Source organism: Mesoplodon densirostris, chromosome 6 (assembly GCF_025265405.1).
Source record: "Mesoplodon densirostris isolate mMesDen1 chromosome 6, mMesDen1 primary haplotype, whole genome shotgun sequence".
NCBI lineage: Eukaryota > Metazoa > Chordata > Mammalia > Artiodactyla > Ziphiidae > Mesoplodon > Mesoplodon densirostris.
The window spans coordinates 116193766-116211780 of NC_082666.1; the positions used below are offsets into that span (position 1 = coordinate 116193766).

Genomic DNA, 18015 nt, shown 5'->3' on the forward strand with positions numbered 1-18015 from the left:
TCTTTCTAGACGTGTCCTCTGGTAAGTCAGATAGGGTTAACAAATGCAAACTCCAAATTCTTGCAAGCCTCAAAATATTATTTTGTTCTCACCCTTGACTTGCCTAGGTATACAAGGCAGGCTCAGATTCCCTTTCCCCTCGGTACCTTTATTGCAAAAAGGTACTTTCATTGTCTTCTACCTTCCAGAGTTGAGAGATACCAGATGCCAATCTGATCCTTGCTCCTTTGAGGGTAACCCATCTTCCTCTTCAAGGTGCTTATAGAATTTTGTTACCGGATTCTGACATGTTGTTACCAGGACTTGTGACATATGTTTCTAATTATCCCTCACTAGCACTTGGTCAATCTCTTGAATTAGGTAAAACAGGCTTGAATTTCAGTCTATCTATTGAATACCTTACATAATATTTTTAATTTCTATGAACTGATTATTTCTTTATCTTGAATGATTTTTCTTTTTAATGAACACACCTTCTGATATCTGAGGATAATTTTCACTTTTCCCGATTCCTTATGAACTTCTGGGTTTAGCCTTGTCTTTGTTGAGTCTGCTGCTGTCTGAGTGGCAGCTTTCTTAACACTTGCAGATTCCTGGTTAGATGCCCTGTTCCATGTATGACTTTCTTTGGTGCTATCAGTGTTCCTCAGGTGCCTGATGATTCTTGGTGTTCATATTTCAGATGCAAGGAAAGATTAAGTGGTATCTGTAGCTGAGATATATTTCTTCAGGCCAAGTCAGGGTCCCTGGTGTCTGAGTATTAAGTACAGGTTCTGATAAAGCAGCCAGGACCCAGGGAATTGTGGAGCAGCCGAGACTGAGTAGCAACTTCAAGTCAGGGGAGGTAAGGTGAGCATCTACTGCTTAATGCAGCTGGTTTCTCACCCATAATGATTCATACGACTACAGCCAGCCTTTGCTCTCCCTGGCCTGAACAGGTTCTAGGGGTCTAGTTTGAACATTTAACTTTTTCAACTTTTTGGAGGTCTTCCTTTGCAGCTGAAAGTGGTTGGGAGCTCCTTGGCTTAGCTTAGTTTTTATATAAATCTATTCCCATCTGCTGTATATCTTGCAGAGATTTCTCAGTGTTCTGGTCTGCTGGTAGGATGATCTTTCTACACCAATAACAAAAACTGCAAATTTAATGCAAATTACGATGAAGTACTATTTTCTAACTGCTTCCAGAATAAATACAACCCTCCTAGTGAACAATCTGGCAATCCACTGTCCCAGTAATTCCATGTCTAGGAATTTATCAAAAGAAAAGAGTGGACAAGCACAAAGCTACAGCTACAGTGATGTTCTGAGCAGTGCTCGTACCAGGGAAAACTGGAAATAAAAAGTGTTCAATAGGTCTCACTGATTCAGTAAGTAATAGTGTATCTATATGATGAAATAACTACATAGCTATTAAAATCACAGAAAAAACATGACATTTTATTCCTTGGCTTGTAGACACATCACTCCAATCTCTGTCTTCACATAGCCTTTTCCCCTATAAGTCTGTGTCCAGATTTTCTTCTTATAAAGACACCAGTCATTGAATTGGGGGACCTCCGTAATCCAGTATGACCTCATCCTAACTGGATCACATCTGCAAAGACCCAATATCCAAATAAGATTATAGTCAGTTTCCAGGTGGACATGAATTTTGGAGGACATTATTCAACTCGGTACATACATCCCTCAGAGTCGTTGCAAGGAATAAATGAAATAAGTAAGTTTCCAAAGCACTTAGTACTGTGCATGGCAGGGCACACAGTAGGACACACAATTATCCATACAGATATGCAGAAAAAAAACTTTTAAAACATACATTAACTTATTAACAGGTGTAATCTCTGGATGATGGCATTAAAAATAATTAAGTTGTCTTCCTCTGAATTTAACCTGTGTTTTCAAATTTTTCTATGACTTAAGTATTTTACTTTCATAGGCAGATAAAACACAATTTTTAATTACTCTTAATGCAATGGATGTCCTAATTCTGCAATAAACTATATATAAAAACAGATTTATACATATTAGTGTTATCAATTCCAAATTTTATTTCTGTTGCCTTTTTTTACATCATTTCACTAGTTCTAAGAGAAGAATTCAAGGAGATCTAATATAGATACCATTTCTGCCCAATTTATTTAATAAACAACTTAATTTTATCGAAAGGAGGAGGTAAAAAAGAATGAATGGATGGGACTTCCCTGGTGGTCCAGTGGTTGGGACTCTGTGCTTCCACTGCAGGGGGAATGGGTTTGATCGCTGGTGGGGGAACTAGGATCTCACATGCTGCGTGGCGCGGCCAAACCAAAAAAAAAAGAATGGATGCCTCAATGAATACTAAAGACAAAAACAGTAATTAGAATAATATACTACTTTTTAAAATCATCAGTCAAGCTTTCCAATTACTGCACCTTGAATGCCTAAACTGCTCAAATACCCTTGCAGCCGAAGTTTACAAAGAAGAATGTTTAAAAATATTTTTAAACATATGTTAAAATATTAAATATTATTTAATATTAAGAGTGTAGAAATATATGTTTTTGATAAACTGATTTAAGCTCTTCCAACTATAGCATCTACTAGAAGACAAGGTTTAGAACTTCCCTAAATAACAAGAAATATACTAAGAGTATCTAATATTGGGCAAAATGTTGCTAATTGCTGAAGCTCGATGATTGGAATTTGGGATTTATTACATACTACTTTATTTTTGTGTGTATTTGAAATTTTCCATACTAGGAAAGTTAAAAATTATATATTAAACAAACTCTAACATTTTAATTTCTAATTGCTAATTCAGATTCAAAAATCAGTAAGAAAAACTTTAAGGGGGGACTTCCCTGGTGACGCAGTGGTTAAGAATCCGCCTGCCAATGCAGGTGACATGGGTTCGAGCCCTCGTCCGCAAAGATCCCACATGCCACGGAGCAACTAAGCCTGTGCACCACAACTACTGAGCCTGTGCTCTAGAGCCCGCGAGCCACAACTACTGAAGCCCGTACACCCAGAGCCCATGCTCTGCAACAAGAGAAGCCACCGCGATGAGAAGCCCACACACCACAACAAAGAGTAGTCCCCGCTCGCCGCAACTTAGAGAAAGCCCACGCGCAGCAACGAAGACCCAACGCAGCCAAAAATAAATAATTAATTATATATATATTTAAAAAAACTTTAATAAAAATTAAAGCTTACTTACATGAGTTGAAATAGTATATATAAAAGCAAACAATAAGAATATGTCGGATTACTGGAAGAAGATATAAAAAGAACACAAACACACTTGTGTCATCTCTAGACAGTTCAATCTAAGAACAGTACAGGGAATTCCCTGGTGGTCCAGTGGTTAGGACTCCTCGCTTCTACTGCTGAGGGCCCGGGTTCAATCCCTGGTTGGAGAATTAAGGTCCTGCAAGCCACACAGCATGAACAACAACAAAAAATTTTTTTTAATAAATAAATAAATAAGAGCAGTACAAATAAGGATGTGAGATTAATGATTTAAAGCAACGAACTTTTAAAATTTAAAATAACAGTTCCTTGAATATGGTGATGCTGTTTTATGTTCTCCCTGGATACATTGTTTTTAACAGCCTTAGCCTCTGGTATTTTCTTTGGAAAAAAAGTCTAAAATGTTCTTAACTATCATTTACTAGGTAGTCAATAAATAAACAGCAATACTGTAAACAAATACCAAGACACTTCATTCAACTGAGGACATATGGAATTACATAGCCAAGGGCAAATAAAAAGCTGCATCGCGTCAAGATCCAAACAATTCAAGGATAAAAGCAGAGAAACAAGAATTAAACATCTATAATCACTTTCCTTGTTTCTTATCTCCAGAAGCTATAAATGGCTTTTCTTGTAGTTTCAATGGGAGAAAATGGTGACCCAGTACACAGCATCCAATCATCCTTCATTGCTGTAATTTTGTGTACTCATTTCCAAACAACTTGACTTAGTTATCTAATGTGCTTTAAGATATCAGCTCTGATAATGGTCTAGGCCAGTGCTTCTCAAACTTTGGCATGCATCGAATCACCTAGAGAGCTTTTGAAAAGAGATACCCAAGCCCTGCCCCAGAGACTCTGGGCTCCATTCCGCAGGTCTGGAGAGGGACCAAAGACTTTCTAACAAGCTTCCAAGTGCTACTGCTGCTGGCACCATACCTTTGGTAGTAGAGCTGATCCAGAACAAACACTAATTTCTATCCATCCATGTGCCCAAAAAAGATAAACTGAGAGTGCAGAAAATATTTCTGTACTTTGCTCAATACTTTAAATAAGTTCTCAAAGTACCATTCCAAATATTTGGTCATCAAGAAAATAATTCCTAGGGTTTCCCTGGTGGCGCAGTGGTTGAGAGTCCGCCTGCCGATGCAGGACACACGGGTTCGTGCCCCGGTCTGGGAGGATCCCACGTGCTGCGGAGCGGCTGGGCCCGTGAGCCATGGCCGCTGAGAGTCTACACACTGTACACCCTGAGGATATCAGAGATGTCCATAGCAAACATCCAAATGCCTCAAGGGTTTTCCAAAGCACTAGTCACTTTCACTGGTGTTAATAACAGTTACTGGCAAATTGATTAAAAAGTATTACATATTTGACCAATTTAAGATTGTCAATACTATGGATCATTTAGATGCTTGCTCCAACTGTTATCTAGTCTGTGTGTTTAGGACAGAAATAATGTTTTTCAGATATGAGACAACAAAACATACAGTTCAGGAAACAGAATGTGGTAGTTAATATGGGCTTTAGAATCAGACTGTCCTATTTCTGAATCCTAGCTCAGTAACTTCTTATATGTATGACCTCAGACAAGTTACTTAATCTCTCTGTGCACGGAAGGATTCATGGTCCCTACCTGACAGGGATGCCATGAACACTAAATGAGACTACACCAGGGAAACGAGGAGGAGGATCACAGTGACAGTTTTGGCTGGTGACTAGTATTGGTATCTTATAAAATGAAAGGAAAACATTCCCTGGAAATCCTCAACTTAGCATGTAACAGCTCCTGATCCATTTTCTAAATGTACATTAGTAGGAAATACACCAAAGCCCAGTCATACCTTCCAACAGTACCCTGAAATGTAAATCTATCCACTATTCCAATTAGGAAGAAAAGAGCCAGATTTACATTTGAAAACTAAAACAAAGAATCACTGTAGCTAAGTTCACCTTACATGTCCCCCAACTACACTTCCCTTCAAGATGTAACTTCAGTGCAGATTTCCCAAACCACCTCCTGGGAAGCCAGGAAAGGCTTGTCCACCAGCTTGTCCCCCAAACACACCAAGGACCCTAGCCCGCAAGAAGCACAAAAGTTTGTTTCTATTTACTTTAAAAAATGAGAGCAAGACTCAGCTACACAACGTTTCTGGGTGCAGAGGCACTGCTCCAAGCACTGCAGACCCGATTACCCAAATCCCCTAGCACCCACAGGGACGGGAGGTGTCGTTCTCGGGACGGTGGCTCTGCCAGCATTTGTCTCCTGGGAGTTCCTGTGACTCTCTCTCAAGCAAGCAGAGGCATCTGCACGTGGAGTTATTATTGCTCAGTCCCCCTGTATCAACGCGGGAAGCGAGAGGAGGCGTGACCACGGGTCAGTGGCTGCACGTGAGGCGTCCCGATTGCCTTACTTTCTAGAGAGCCACGATGGGGGCAGGCAAGGAGAGTGAGGCTCCAGCTCTGCTTTCCTATATTTGTTTGCTATACACACTTCATCTGTAGAAAGGATTCTATGATAAAAAGCTGAAAACCTCGTTGTTCTAGTCCAGCACCATGACTTTACATGAGTTAAGCAGAGCTCCAGGCGCATGAGGGAATTTGGTAAGGCCCACAGCTGAGCCAGTGGGGCTTCCCACTCCAAGGCCAGCCTCTCCACCAGCCATTGTTCCCAGTCACCGCTCCAAGGACAACTATTAACACCTTTCATTTGTGAAATGTGGAAACTTTTGTTTCAGTTTTTGTCCATCCCACCCATCTTCAAATTTGCAAAAAAATAGGAAAATGACTGATAACTTTTCATTTCAATGTCTCCCTTTTAATATGTTCAAAACATCTACCCTTTAAGTGAGACGAGCACACCGCATATTAAAGCACTAGATCAAGTTCACTGCATCATGCAACATACAGGATGAGAAACCCTTTTAGCTGTACACGTATGAACTTCAAAACCTGAACAGGTAGGTATTCAAGCCTTGTGTTTTAGGGGAAAAAAGAGGAACAGTTCTGGTTTTGCAAAGTTAGTGTGTAATTTACTTTCATCTCCCACTATATTTAAATTTTTTTTCATTACCTTCTATTTGTGCCAAGAGGTGGTGTACCATTTATGGTAATGATATGATAATGAGTGGAGATATATTATATAAATTATCAGATTACTAGATATGGCAGAAGATGTGAAGGTGATGGGCAAATAAATGAAATCTGAGAAACGCTTTATCAAACCTCAGGACTTGCCTTATCTTCGTATTTTTACTTTCCAAGTCATTTCTTAAACTGAATATCACAAATATTTACATTACATATACAAGTATTCATTTAAATAGAGCCATGTTTAGTTTAATCACCAACAATTACTGAAAGGCACCTTTATTCATCCAGACCTTCCACAAAAACCCAGAGGACTCACATTCTTTGACCACTACGGTGCGGTGACCAAGAGGCGCAAGCATTTCAATATGAGTAATTTGAAAATAACTGCTATGGGGAGGGTCTTAGGAGGTGCTAGGGTCAAGGAGAGTCTTCCATATTCAACAATCCATGATTAAGACTCATACAATCATAACTGGTTTGTTAGAGAGGGTCCCATGGTGCTGTAGCCGTCACTACTGCACAGTAGTGGATACTGTGGATACTTGTAAAATCTATTAAATAAAATACAGTACCAGTGGATATTGTTACTTAAGATAGTATCTCAATTTTCTCTTTGGACATAACTACATTACACACAAAAGAAGATTTCAGGGAGGAAAAAAGTTGCTTCTACTCTCTAGTACCTATAGAATTTAGGGTTTATAACAAATTTGTCACTTAAAATTATCTTTCAACATACATATGCTTTCTCTAAATTACAAGCTCCTCATTCATTTGAAAATCTTATAAAGAAGTGAGTGTGCCTGGCAGAGTGCTAGCCAGGCCCTCAATGCACAGGGATTAGATAGCACACCACTACTCAGCATGCAGCAAGGCTATATGTGACGCCGGCTGCTATGAGGCAAGACCTGCTCATACAGGGAGAGGGCCTCACATACATGACCTCATATCTCATGTAACCAAAGGCCACAATTTGCTATCTAAAAAGGCAAGTTTCAGAATTGCTTACTTGTGGGATGTCCGTTTCTTCATCATGCTTGCAGATACACCAGCATGGCCTAAAAGAGAAGTGAGTATGAGTCAACAAAAACTGAATAAAAAATAGTCCAAACTCAGGAAAAAGTTAACTTCTGAAAAACTGCTCTATAAAGTATGAAATTAAAATAAACCACAAGGGAATTCCCTGGTGGTCTATGGTTAGGACTCTGCGTTTTCACTGCCGAGGGTCCAGGTTCGATACCTGCTTGGGGAACTAGGATCCCACAAACCACGAGGCGTGGCCAAAAAAACCCACAAACAGCCAACATGTAAGAAAACCATGTGTCTACTTATCTTTTAAATAGGAGACATAAGGGATTCGGGGAAGATACAACGACAGAGACGGCGGTTTATCTCCCTAAATCGGCCGTAAAACACCAAACCAAAACCACATGGACACAAACCACAACAAACAATGACAATGCTAGTCATAAAGTACTAAAAGGTACAGAACTTGTCTTCCTGCCACAAACACCTAGAAAATGGGACACGAGATATGACACATCTGGATCCAAACATCAGGACAACAGGCAGCAGAGGACTATGGAACCGGGGAGCAGAAAACCCACGCAGAGGCCCCCACACCAACCAAGTGCATCCCGACAACGACTTGTGGATGGTGGTTCACGAAGGGGAAACCAAGAACACTGTGGTTGTGCTACACTGACCGTCAGATGGGAGCTGCGGAGGGAGGGGTGGCTGGGAGCTGTGGATCTGAGTGCTGGCAAGGAGAGAGATCTCAGAGGGAGCTCCAAACATCTGGAAGGGGAGGGGTGGTCTTATGTCTGGCTAGATATTAACCTGCAAAGGCATGGGAGTTGTTCAAAGTCCATCTAGCCACCTCTTTGCACACACAGGGCAGTCAGTAAAAACCATAAAAAGATAATCCCTTAACCAGAAGGATGAAGTAGCCCTAAGAATAAAAGCGGCTATAGACCCATCCTAGCACCTGCTTGTCAAAACAAACTCCAATATTCATTAAAGGACATCAATAAAACCCAGTGCTCCACAACACACTTCAAATGTCCAACACCCCAACTAAAATTATTAGACCTGTGGAAAAGCGGCAGACTGTAACCCCATAACCAAGCGGGTTATTACCAAAACGATGTAATTAGCAGGCCAGGATGTTAAAAGAACTATTAACAACTGTGCTCAAATAGCTAAAGGAAGACATAAACACTTAAAATAGAAAAATGGGGGTGGGGTGGGGAGAAGAGAATAAATGAATGAAACTGGTGAAAAATACATGATCCAAAATGAAAGAAAAAAAAAATCACTGGATATGATTAACAGCAGATTAGACCCCACAGATAAAAAGACCAGTGAATGTGAGACATTACAGTACAACATATCTAAAATGGAACACAAAGGAAAAAACTGTGGGAAACAAACAGCCTCAGTGACTTGTGGGACAATGTCAACTAGCCCAACATAAATGAAATGCACTCCATGAAAGAGAGGATCAAGGGGTGAAGGAAGAAAAAGTCTGACAAAAATAATGGCAGAAAGCTTTCCAGATGTGGTAAGTACATAACCATGGAGCCAACAAGCTCAATAAAGCCAAAGTAAGATAAAGACAAAGGAAAAAAACACACCAAGGCACATCCTCCTCAAGTTTCTGAAAACCAATGACTAATAAAACATTTTAAGCAGACAAAGAATAAAGACGCCTTAAATTTAGGGAAACAGAAAATACTGGCTCCAGATTTGTTGTCAGAAACAATGTAAGCCAGAAAACAGTGGAATAAATCTTTAAGGCGCTGCTAAGATAAACAAAATAACCTACCTGTGGATTCAGAATACTATAGATAGCAAAAATCTTTCCAACCCCAACAATATTGATAATTTCATGAAACATAGTCTAAATCAATCAGTTAAGAGACCATATAAAGAAGGAAGAGACGATTATTAACATCAGACAAAGTAACTTCAGGACAAAGTTACCAGGGATCAAAAAGGACATTCCAAAATGATGAAAGGATCAATCAAGAAGCCATACCAGGGAGTTCCCTGGTGGTTCAGTGGTTAGGACTCCAAGATCTCACTGCCGAGGGTCTGGGTTCAATCCCTGGTGGGGAACGAAGACTCCACAAGCTGTGAGGGTGTGGCCAAAAAAACAAAACAAAACAAAACAAAAAAAGGGAAGCCATAACAATCTTAAATGTATATGTACCTAATTATAGAATACTGAAATATATGGACTTCCCTGGTGGTGCAATGGTTAAGAATCCGCCTGCCAATGCAGAGGTCACGGGTTCGATCCCTGGTCCGGGAAGATCCCACATGCCGCAGAGCAACTAAGCTCATGTGCCACAACTACTGAGCCTGTACTCTTGAGCCCACGTGCGGCAACTACTGAAGCCTGTGCACCTAGAGCCCATGCTCCACAAGAGAAGCCACCATGAGAAGCCCGTGTACCACAATGAAGAGTATCCCTCACTCTCTGCAACTAGAGAAAGCCTACGCACAGCAACGAAGATCTAACGCAGCCGAAAATAAATAAATAAAATAAATAAAGAACACTGAAATATATAAAGCAAAAACTGACAGAATTCACAAGGAAAAGTGACATACTCATAATTATATTTAAAAATATGAACGCTTCTCAGTAATTGATATAACAAGTGGCTAGGAGTATCAGAAAGGATATAAAAAACCTGAACATCACAAACAGCCAACTAGGCTTAGCTGACATTTACAGAACGCCAATCCAATACTGCCAAAATAAAGATCTTTTCCAAGTTCACATGGGACATTAACCCAGATACACCATATGCTACTCAGAATACAAACCCTCAAAACACTTAAAATAACGTGAAATCATACAAAGTATGTCCTCTAACTATATCAGAATCAAGTCAGAAATAAATAGCAAGGTATTTGGAAACACCCCAGTATTTGCAAATTAAACAACAATCTTCTAAAACTTCATGGTTCAAACACAAAATCGCAATGAAAATTCAAATATTTTGAATAAAAATATGAAAATGAAAACAATCTATCAATATCTGTGGAATGATGCAAAAGCATGTTTACTATACTGATCAAAATTCACGCTAAGTAACAAGATCCAAGATCCACCTGGGTGGAGGAAGAAGGCTTCTGGGTTTTCTGCAAAGTTCTCTCTCCTTGGCCTTACATTAAGACATGCAATTTTTAGACATAAATTTCTGTACTTACATAACATTTACAATTCTAAGAAGTTAGATGAAAAAGGAGATATATGGTCAATTGGTCTGTGTAAGACTGTCCATTCTACTTCACAGATAAAAACAGTGAGACATTACCCCGATTGCTTAAGAGAGCCATTCTCCCCCACTTTCACCTAGCATGCTTATATATATACACTGTACGAAATGGGCAGCTCATATATGAAGATAAGACACAGACTGAACAGAGAGCAAATCTATCCAGAGCATCCCTGGAACATCCCTAGGCTTGCAGTAGATGCGTATCACGATATAAAAAATGCAAAAGTAGATGTGAAAATACAGGATTCGATCAAGATCTACTGGAATTGTACCTGGTGTCAGGATCCCCTCCTTCCCTTCCACACTAACTATACAAGGAAAAGGCAGCTGACGTTAGCATTTGGTACACCCCCGGCCTAACACCCACGCGGCTCCCTGCATCCTAGACACTTAACAGGCCCCAGACATCGCCACGCTCCCCACAAAGCTGACTTTCCCATTTAGATGAGTACCGTGACAAAAATAATCTTCTGATCACTCAAGAAAAGGTAAGCCGTTCGTAATTAATCCTTAATTCTTAAGTGTGAATGGACAATGATCAATAGTCAAACAACACAAAGAAAACAAACCAAAAACCCAGTGGTATGAGAAAGATAAAAATAAGCATCACTGTTTGTAGTCCCAAGACCTACGAAGATTAAATAAAAGAACTGGTATCCTCAGGAAAACTGAAGATACTATAGTCATAAAATGGGAACAAGTGGCTATAAAAAGGGACAACAAGAGCTCTTGAAAATTAAAATAAATGGAGAGACAGCACTTTCCATTTCCAGTCCGGCACGTTAGGAGCTTGGAAGTGACCACTCTGTCCTAACAAGGGCTGAACAAGCTGAAAAATCAACAACTCTTCTTACATTGGTGAGAGACGTGAGGTTACAAGGAATCACTGTCCCCAAAATTGGAGACACAGACAAGCAGATACAGAGACTCACAATTCATGGTAGCAGAATGCTCTGCAGGAACCAGTACCTGGGTAGGAAGACCTGAAAGGCAATTGACTAACTGCTAGAGGCTTGGTGTGGACAAGTCTGAAAAATAAAAACTCCAGGGGACCTAGTCATGGGAAGGAGGGGGCTCCACATTTTTTTACGTTGTACCTCCAGAAGCACCATCAGGTTCTCACAGTGAAGAGCAGAGAAAAAAACCCCTTTTGCTTTCAGCAGAGGGAAGGGAGAAGGAGCCTTTCTGAAATACACCAAAGTATTCTGTTCTTACCAAGGCCTGCCCTTGAGAGAAACTATTTTATTGGAGCCTTACTGCATCACGGCCTAAGTGACCAGAGGGAAGGGAAATAGCCAACTCCAACTCTCTAGCTGTCCCCTGGTGTGACAGGAATTTCAAGGCTCAGCCCCCTAGCCACCCAGTAGGACACAAGAGGGGAGGAAACTGAGAGGCACAAGTGAAGGTCACAGCCCGGTGAGGCAGACTCACTGAAGACTAAAACCTCATCACAGAACTACATAGTGTATCTCTCCCTCCCACACCGCACCACCATATCACTTAAGGCTCATTTACCAGAGCTCCTTTTACCCAGAATATCATGTCTGGCTTTCATCAAAAACTGTGAGGCACAGTTTGAAGAGACACAGCAAATACCAGAATCAGACTCAGATATGGCAGCGATGCTGGAATTATCCAACTGAGAACTTAAAGTAACTATGAATAACATGCCAAGGGCTCTGTGTGGCTGAACCACACTGACTCTTCTTTGTCAGCTCCATCGCAGGCCCTCAGTCCCACCCCCTCTCCCCTTTCTGTTATGACTGCGCTTTAGCTTACTCATAAGAAATGCACCCAAAGCAGGTAAGTTTCCTATCAACTTTTACCTTTGCCTTCACCTGATATGAAAACTGGGAGAATATCTTTTGCTGATGCAGATGGTTAGTGGACATGAGACCCTTGAGGTGGGGAGGAAAAACCCCAGTCCCCTCTGTGTGGGTGTGCTTCTCCCTTAGTAATCAGATTCCATTTTTAGCTTTGGCTCCTTTAAATCCCCCTATACTCCTTTTGGTGGTATGGGGTGCAGCTGCAAACGCCTATGGATGGTCGTCCAGCTGATCCTGCCTGTGTATAAGTCACCCCACAATAAACTTCGTAATTGCACTTTATGACCGCTTCACTTTTTAGTCTCAAAGACTAAAAAAATTAAAGAACCATATAAATGGACAGATATTCCATGTTCATGGATAGGAAAAACCAACACTGTCAAGATGTCAGCTCTTCCCAACTTGATCTGTAGATTAAACGCAATCCCAACCAAAATCCTAGCAAGTTATTTTGTGTTTATCAACAAACTGACTCTCAAGTTTATATGGAGAGGCAAAAGACACAAATAGCCAACAGGATACTGAAGCAGAAAAACAAAATTGGAGGACTGACATTACCTGACTTCCAGACTTGCTATATAACTACACTAATCATGACAGTGTGGTATTGGTGAAAGAACAAAGAGATCAATGGAACAGAATAAAGAACCCACAAATAGCCACCCATAAATACAGTTAACTGTTCTTTGCCAAATAAGCAAAGGCAATACAATGGAGTAAAAACAGTGTTTTCAACAAATGGTGCTGGAACAACTGGACATCCACATGTAGAAAAATGAATTTAGACACAGATCTTATATCCACCACAAAAAAGAACTCAAAACAGACCATAGGCCTAAATGTAAAACAAAAAACTAGCAACTATAAAACTCCTAAAAGGTAACATAGGAGAAAATCTAGATAACCTCGGTTATGTTGAGAACCTTTTAGATACAATGCCAAAGGCACAATCCATGAAAGAAATAATTGATCAGCTGGACTTAATTAAAATTTAAATCTTTTGCTCTGTGAAAGACACTGTCAAGACGATAAGAAAATATTTGGGGAAGACATATCTGATAAAGTACTGTTATCCATAACATAAAGAGAACTTTTAAAATTCAGCAAAAAGAAAACAAACTGATTGAACAACTTTTAAAAATTGAGCCAAAAACCTTTACACCTCACCAAAGATACAGAGATGGCAAATAAATGTATGAAAAGATGGTCTATATTACATGTCATCAGGGAAATACAAACTCAAAACAATGAGTTACCACTAACACACCTATAAGAATGGTGAAAATCCAAAATATGTATTGACAACACCAACTGCTGGAGAGGATGTGGAGCAACTGGAATTCTCACTCACTGTCGGTGGGAATCCAAATTTGGAAGTTTCTCACACAACTCTTACCATATGATCCAGCAATTATCCTCCCTGGCACTTATCCAAAGGAGGTGAAAACTTACATCCACGTAAAAGCCTGCACGTGGATGTTCATAGGAGCTTTATACATAATTGCCAAAACTTGGAAGCAAGCAACAAGGTGTCCTTTAGTAGGTGAACGGATAAATAATTGGTACTATATTCAGACAACAGAATATTATTCAGTACTGAAAAAAAAAAAGCTATCAAGCCATGAAAAGACATGAAGGAATTTTATGACTCCAACTATATGATATTCTGGGAAAGGCAAAACTATGGAGACAATAAAAGGTCCGTGGTTGCCAAGGGTAAAGGGGGAGGTAGGGATGAATAGTTGGAACACAGGATTTTTAGGGCAGTGAACCCATTCTGTATGCTATAATGGTGGATTTGTGTCATTATGCATTTGTCAAGACTCACAGAACATACAACACCAAGAGTGAACACTAAGGCAAACTACAGACTTAGGATGATGCTGATGTGTCAATGTAGTACCTTCACTGTTAACACATGTATAATTGAGTGTGGGATGCTGCTACTGGGGAACACTGGGGAGAGATGGGGAGTATATGAGAAATCACTGTGCCCTCTGCTCAATTTTGCTATAACTTAAAACTGCTCTACAAAAATAGTCTATTTTTTTAATTCTTTAAAAATAAATAAAGAGGTACTAGACTTATTCTTTGACCATCAACACTGGGCTAGACAACAAGAGGTAAGTGATGCCTTCAAAACTGAGGTAAAATTATTTTGAATACAGAACTCGTAACCAGATAAATTACCAACTGGCATTTACAGTCATGTACGGGCTCAAAATTTAAACCTTAAACAAATCTTCTCTCAAAATTATTGGAGGATACTCCAGAAACACAGAGGATCTGAGAAACCATGTTAGAAGTTCAGCGCAGCTTCTGAGAAGTAGGCTAGGAGACTCATACAGATGGGAGCAAGAGACAAGGGACTCAAGGAAGATTTTCTCCAAGAAGCTGACTCCACACAACAGAGAGTATAAGATAAACTACTCATACCACAGACAGAAGTTAATATCTCTGACATTAAAAGAGCTTCCGAAAGCAAAGAAAAAATGGGTGAGATAAGAACAGAAAAAGGCCAAAGAGGCATTTACAAGTAACACAAGATATGCAGCCTCACGCCTACAACTACAGAGATAATAACTGCAATGAATAGCCTTGTCCATTTGTCTTGCCAGGGCCATTAGGCCCACCCATCAGATGGACAAAAATCTACATTGCTGACAACATACAACGCTGGTGAGACTCTGTGAGAAACACATATTACTTGCTGGTAGGAATGCAAAACGGTACAGAGCCCATTGAGGGGAATCTGGTGACATCTCACAGAATTCCATACACATTTAAGATCTGATTCAGTTCCACCTCTAGAAATCTATCCTAATGGCACTGGCGAGATAAATGGACAAGGCTATTCATTGCAGTTATTATTTCTAATAACAGAAGAGTAGAAGCAACCTAAATGTCCAGCTAACTGACTACTGAACAAACTAATCTGGTACATCTGCACAATGGAATACTGTTCAATTGTAAAGAGTCATGAGCAATTTCTCTATATACTGCTAAGAAGAGGTGGTCACCTATACATACTGTCAAGTGGAAAAAGCATATAACAGAAGAGTAGGTAGGTGTGTATATATTCACCGGGCACCAATGTCAGTGAGTTGTCAAGGGTGGGTTGTATCACCCATCTGGGGATCACAGATTTTCCAGTGGAAAACAGAACAAGACCCTTTATTAGGTAGCTACATCTATTTGTTGACTGAAATGAGAAAATAAGCCTAATTTACAAAATAAACTGTTCAATGACTCACCAAACCATTACTTAAACTGTACTAAACCATGACAGGCAAGTAAAACTACATACACTCAAACTGTTTTAACAAAGCTCATTCAGACACATGTTCCAAAATAACCAACTTTTAACTTAACTTTGCATGGACTCAGATGTTCTAAGTATAAAGACCAATGTCTGTTCCAGCAACTCATTTGGATTAAAAATACCAATCCCCCTACACACCACACTCATTGCCTCCAATCCTATTAACTCACTCATTCGTCCCCTGTGAGCACCTTTCCCTCTTGTGAAATTTCCCTGGGAGGCTGTCAAGGTGACAGTCTTCCTGTTGATCAGCAATTTTAATTAGCCTGGCTTTACAAGACCAGCAGTGGTCTCTGGGGGTGCCACTTCAACAAACAGAAAAAGAGTATGACTTTATAACTTTAAGGGAGAAATCAGGAAATCTGAGAGGTGTTAAATACTCTCATCTTACAAGCAGGAAATCTGAAAATCCATCTCTAAAGAAAACATTCACAAGAGAAAACATTCACAAATAGAGACGAAAAGCAAAGAGACACTAAGACAATCATAAGAGGTAGAGCTAATTCAAGAAAGGCTTTTTAAAAATGCAACTTACAGGGGATTCCCTGGTGGCACAGTGATTAAGAATCCACCTGCCAATGCAGGGGACACAGGTTCGAGCCCTGGTCCGGGAAGATCCCACATGTCGTGGAACAACTAAGCCCATGTGCCACAACTACTGAGCCTGCGCTCTAGAGCCTGTGATCCACAATTACTGCACCCACATGCCACAACTAGTGAAGCCCAAGCACCTAGAGCCTGTGCTCCACAATTACTGCACCCACATGCCACAACTAGTGAAGCCCAAGCACCTAGAGCCTGTGCTCCACAACAGGAGAAGCCACCTCAATGACAAGCCTACACACTGCAACAAAGAGTAGCCCCTGCTTGCCGCAACTAGAGAAAGCCCGCACGCAGCAACAAAGACCCAATGCAGCCAAAAATAAATAAATAAAAATAAATAAATTACAAAAAATTAAAAAAATAAGTTTCTAGAGAAGAGGGAAAAAACCCACTGGTACATACAAAGGTTCAGAAATGAAAATGGCATACAACTTCCCCAAATAGCAATCCTGGATCTCAGAGACAATGAATGGAGCAATGCCTGGAAAATTCTGAAAGAAAAAGTTATTTCCAACCTAGAATCTTTTCCCTGCCAAATATAAAGCATGAGAGTAGAATAACAACAATGTTGATATAAGGTCCAAAAAAACTTCCATCTTCTATGTGCATTTTTAAAAATTCTTATTAGAGACAATTTCAGGAAATCTGAGAAGTGGAAAGTAAAGACTATGAATGAATCACTATACATTCCACTTGCAGCTTTAACAATCAACTCATTCACTGCCTACTCTTGAAACTTTTGAAGACGTACATGCTTTACCCAGGCAAGAGTACACACTAAGAGACAAAATGCATGGGAACCAGGAGGAAAGGAGAATCTAACATACAAAAGAGGAAAAAGAAATTCCAGGGATGACAATGTTGCAGCAGGTCGAGAGAATAATCAACAGATTAGAGGAGGACAGAAGGCACTAGGAAAAAATCCTCTAAGAAAAACACGGACAGATGGATTATCTATCACATTTGGCATGCAGGAAATTATACTGAGAGGAGTTTTATAAAGCTGTTGGAGGGTTTAAGAGACTTCAACTTGCAAAGAAATTTAAACAAATAGAAAAAAAACTAAAGCAATCATTAAACTCCAGGAAAAATGTGCAAAAAAAATAATCATACTGCATTACTTGGCTCAAAAGTTCAGTACTTATGCAGTAATCATGATAGAAACAATAAGTACCATTTTAGCCAAAACTTATAAGGCTAAAGAAGTAGTAAAACTGTCCCTGTTTGCAGATGACATGATGTTATACATAGAAAGTCCTAAAAGATGCTACCAGGAAACTAGTAGAGCTCATCAATGAATTTGACAGTTGCTGGATACAAAGTTAATATACAGAAATCGTTTGCATTTGTATAAACCAAAAACAAAGTATCAGAAAGAGAAATTAAGGAAACAATCCCATTAACCACTGCATCAAAAAGAATGTATCTAGAAATAAACCTACCTAAGGAGGCAAAAGACCTGTACTCCAAAGACTGTAAGACACTGATGAAAGAAATTGAAGATGAAAGATATATTGTGTTCTTGGAATGTAAGAATCAATAATGTTAAAACGACCATACTACCCAAGGCAATCTACAGATTCAATGCAATGCCTATCAAATTACCAATGGCATTTTTCACATAACTGCAACAAAACATTTTATTTGTA

General features: G+C 39.7%; 1 protein-coding gene across 2 annotated transcripts in view; it reads right to left on the reverse strand.

The window, feature by feature from the left end:
• SPIN1 (spindlin 1) overlaps positions 1-18015 on the reverse strand; it is a 63937-nt gene that overhangs the window by 18097 nt on the left and 27825 nt on the right. For both annotated transcript variants that reach the window (XM_060102480.1, XM_060102481.1), the window contains one exon: positions 7333-7381. In XM_060102480.1, coding sequence (XP_059958463.1) covers positions 7333-7381 — 49 coding nt within the window. The remainder of the gene's footprint in view (positions 1-7332; positions 7382-18015) is intronic.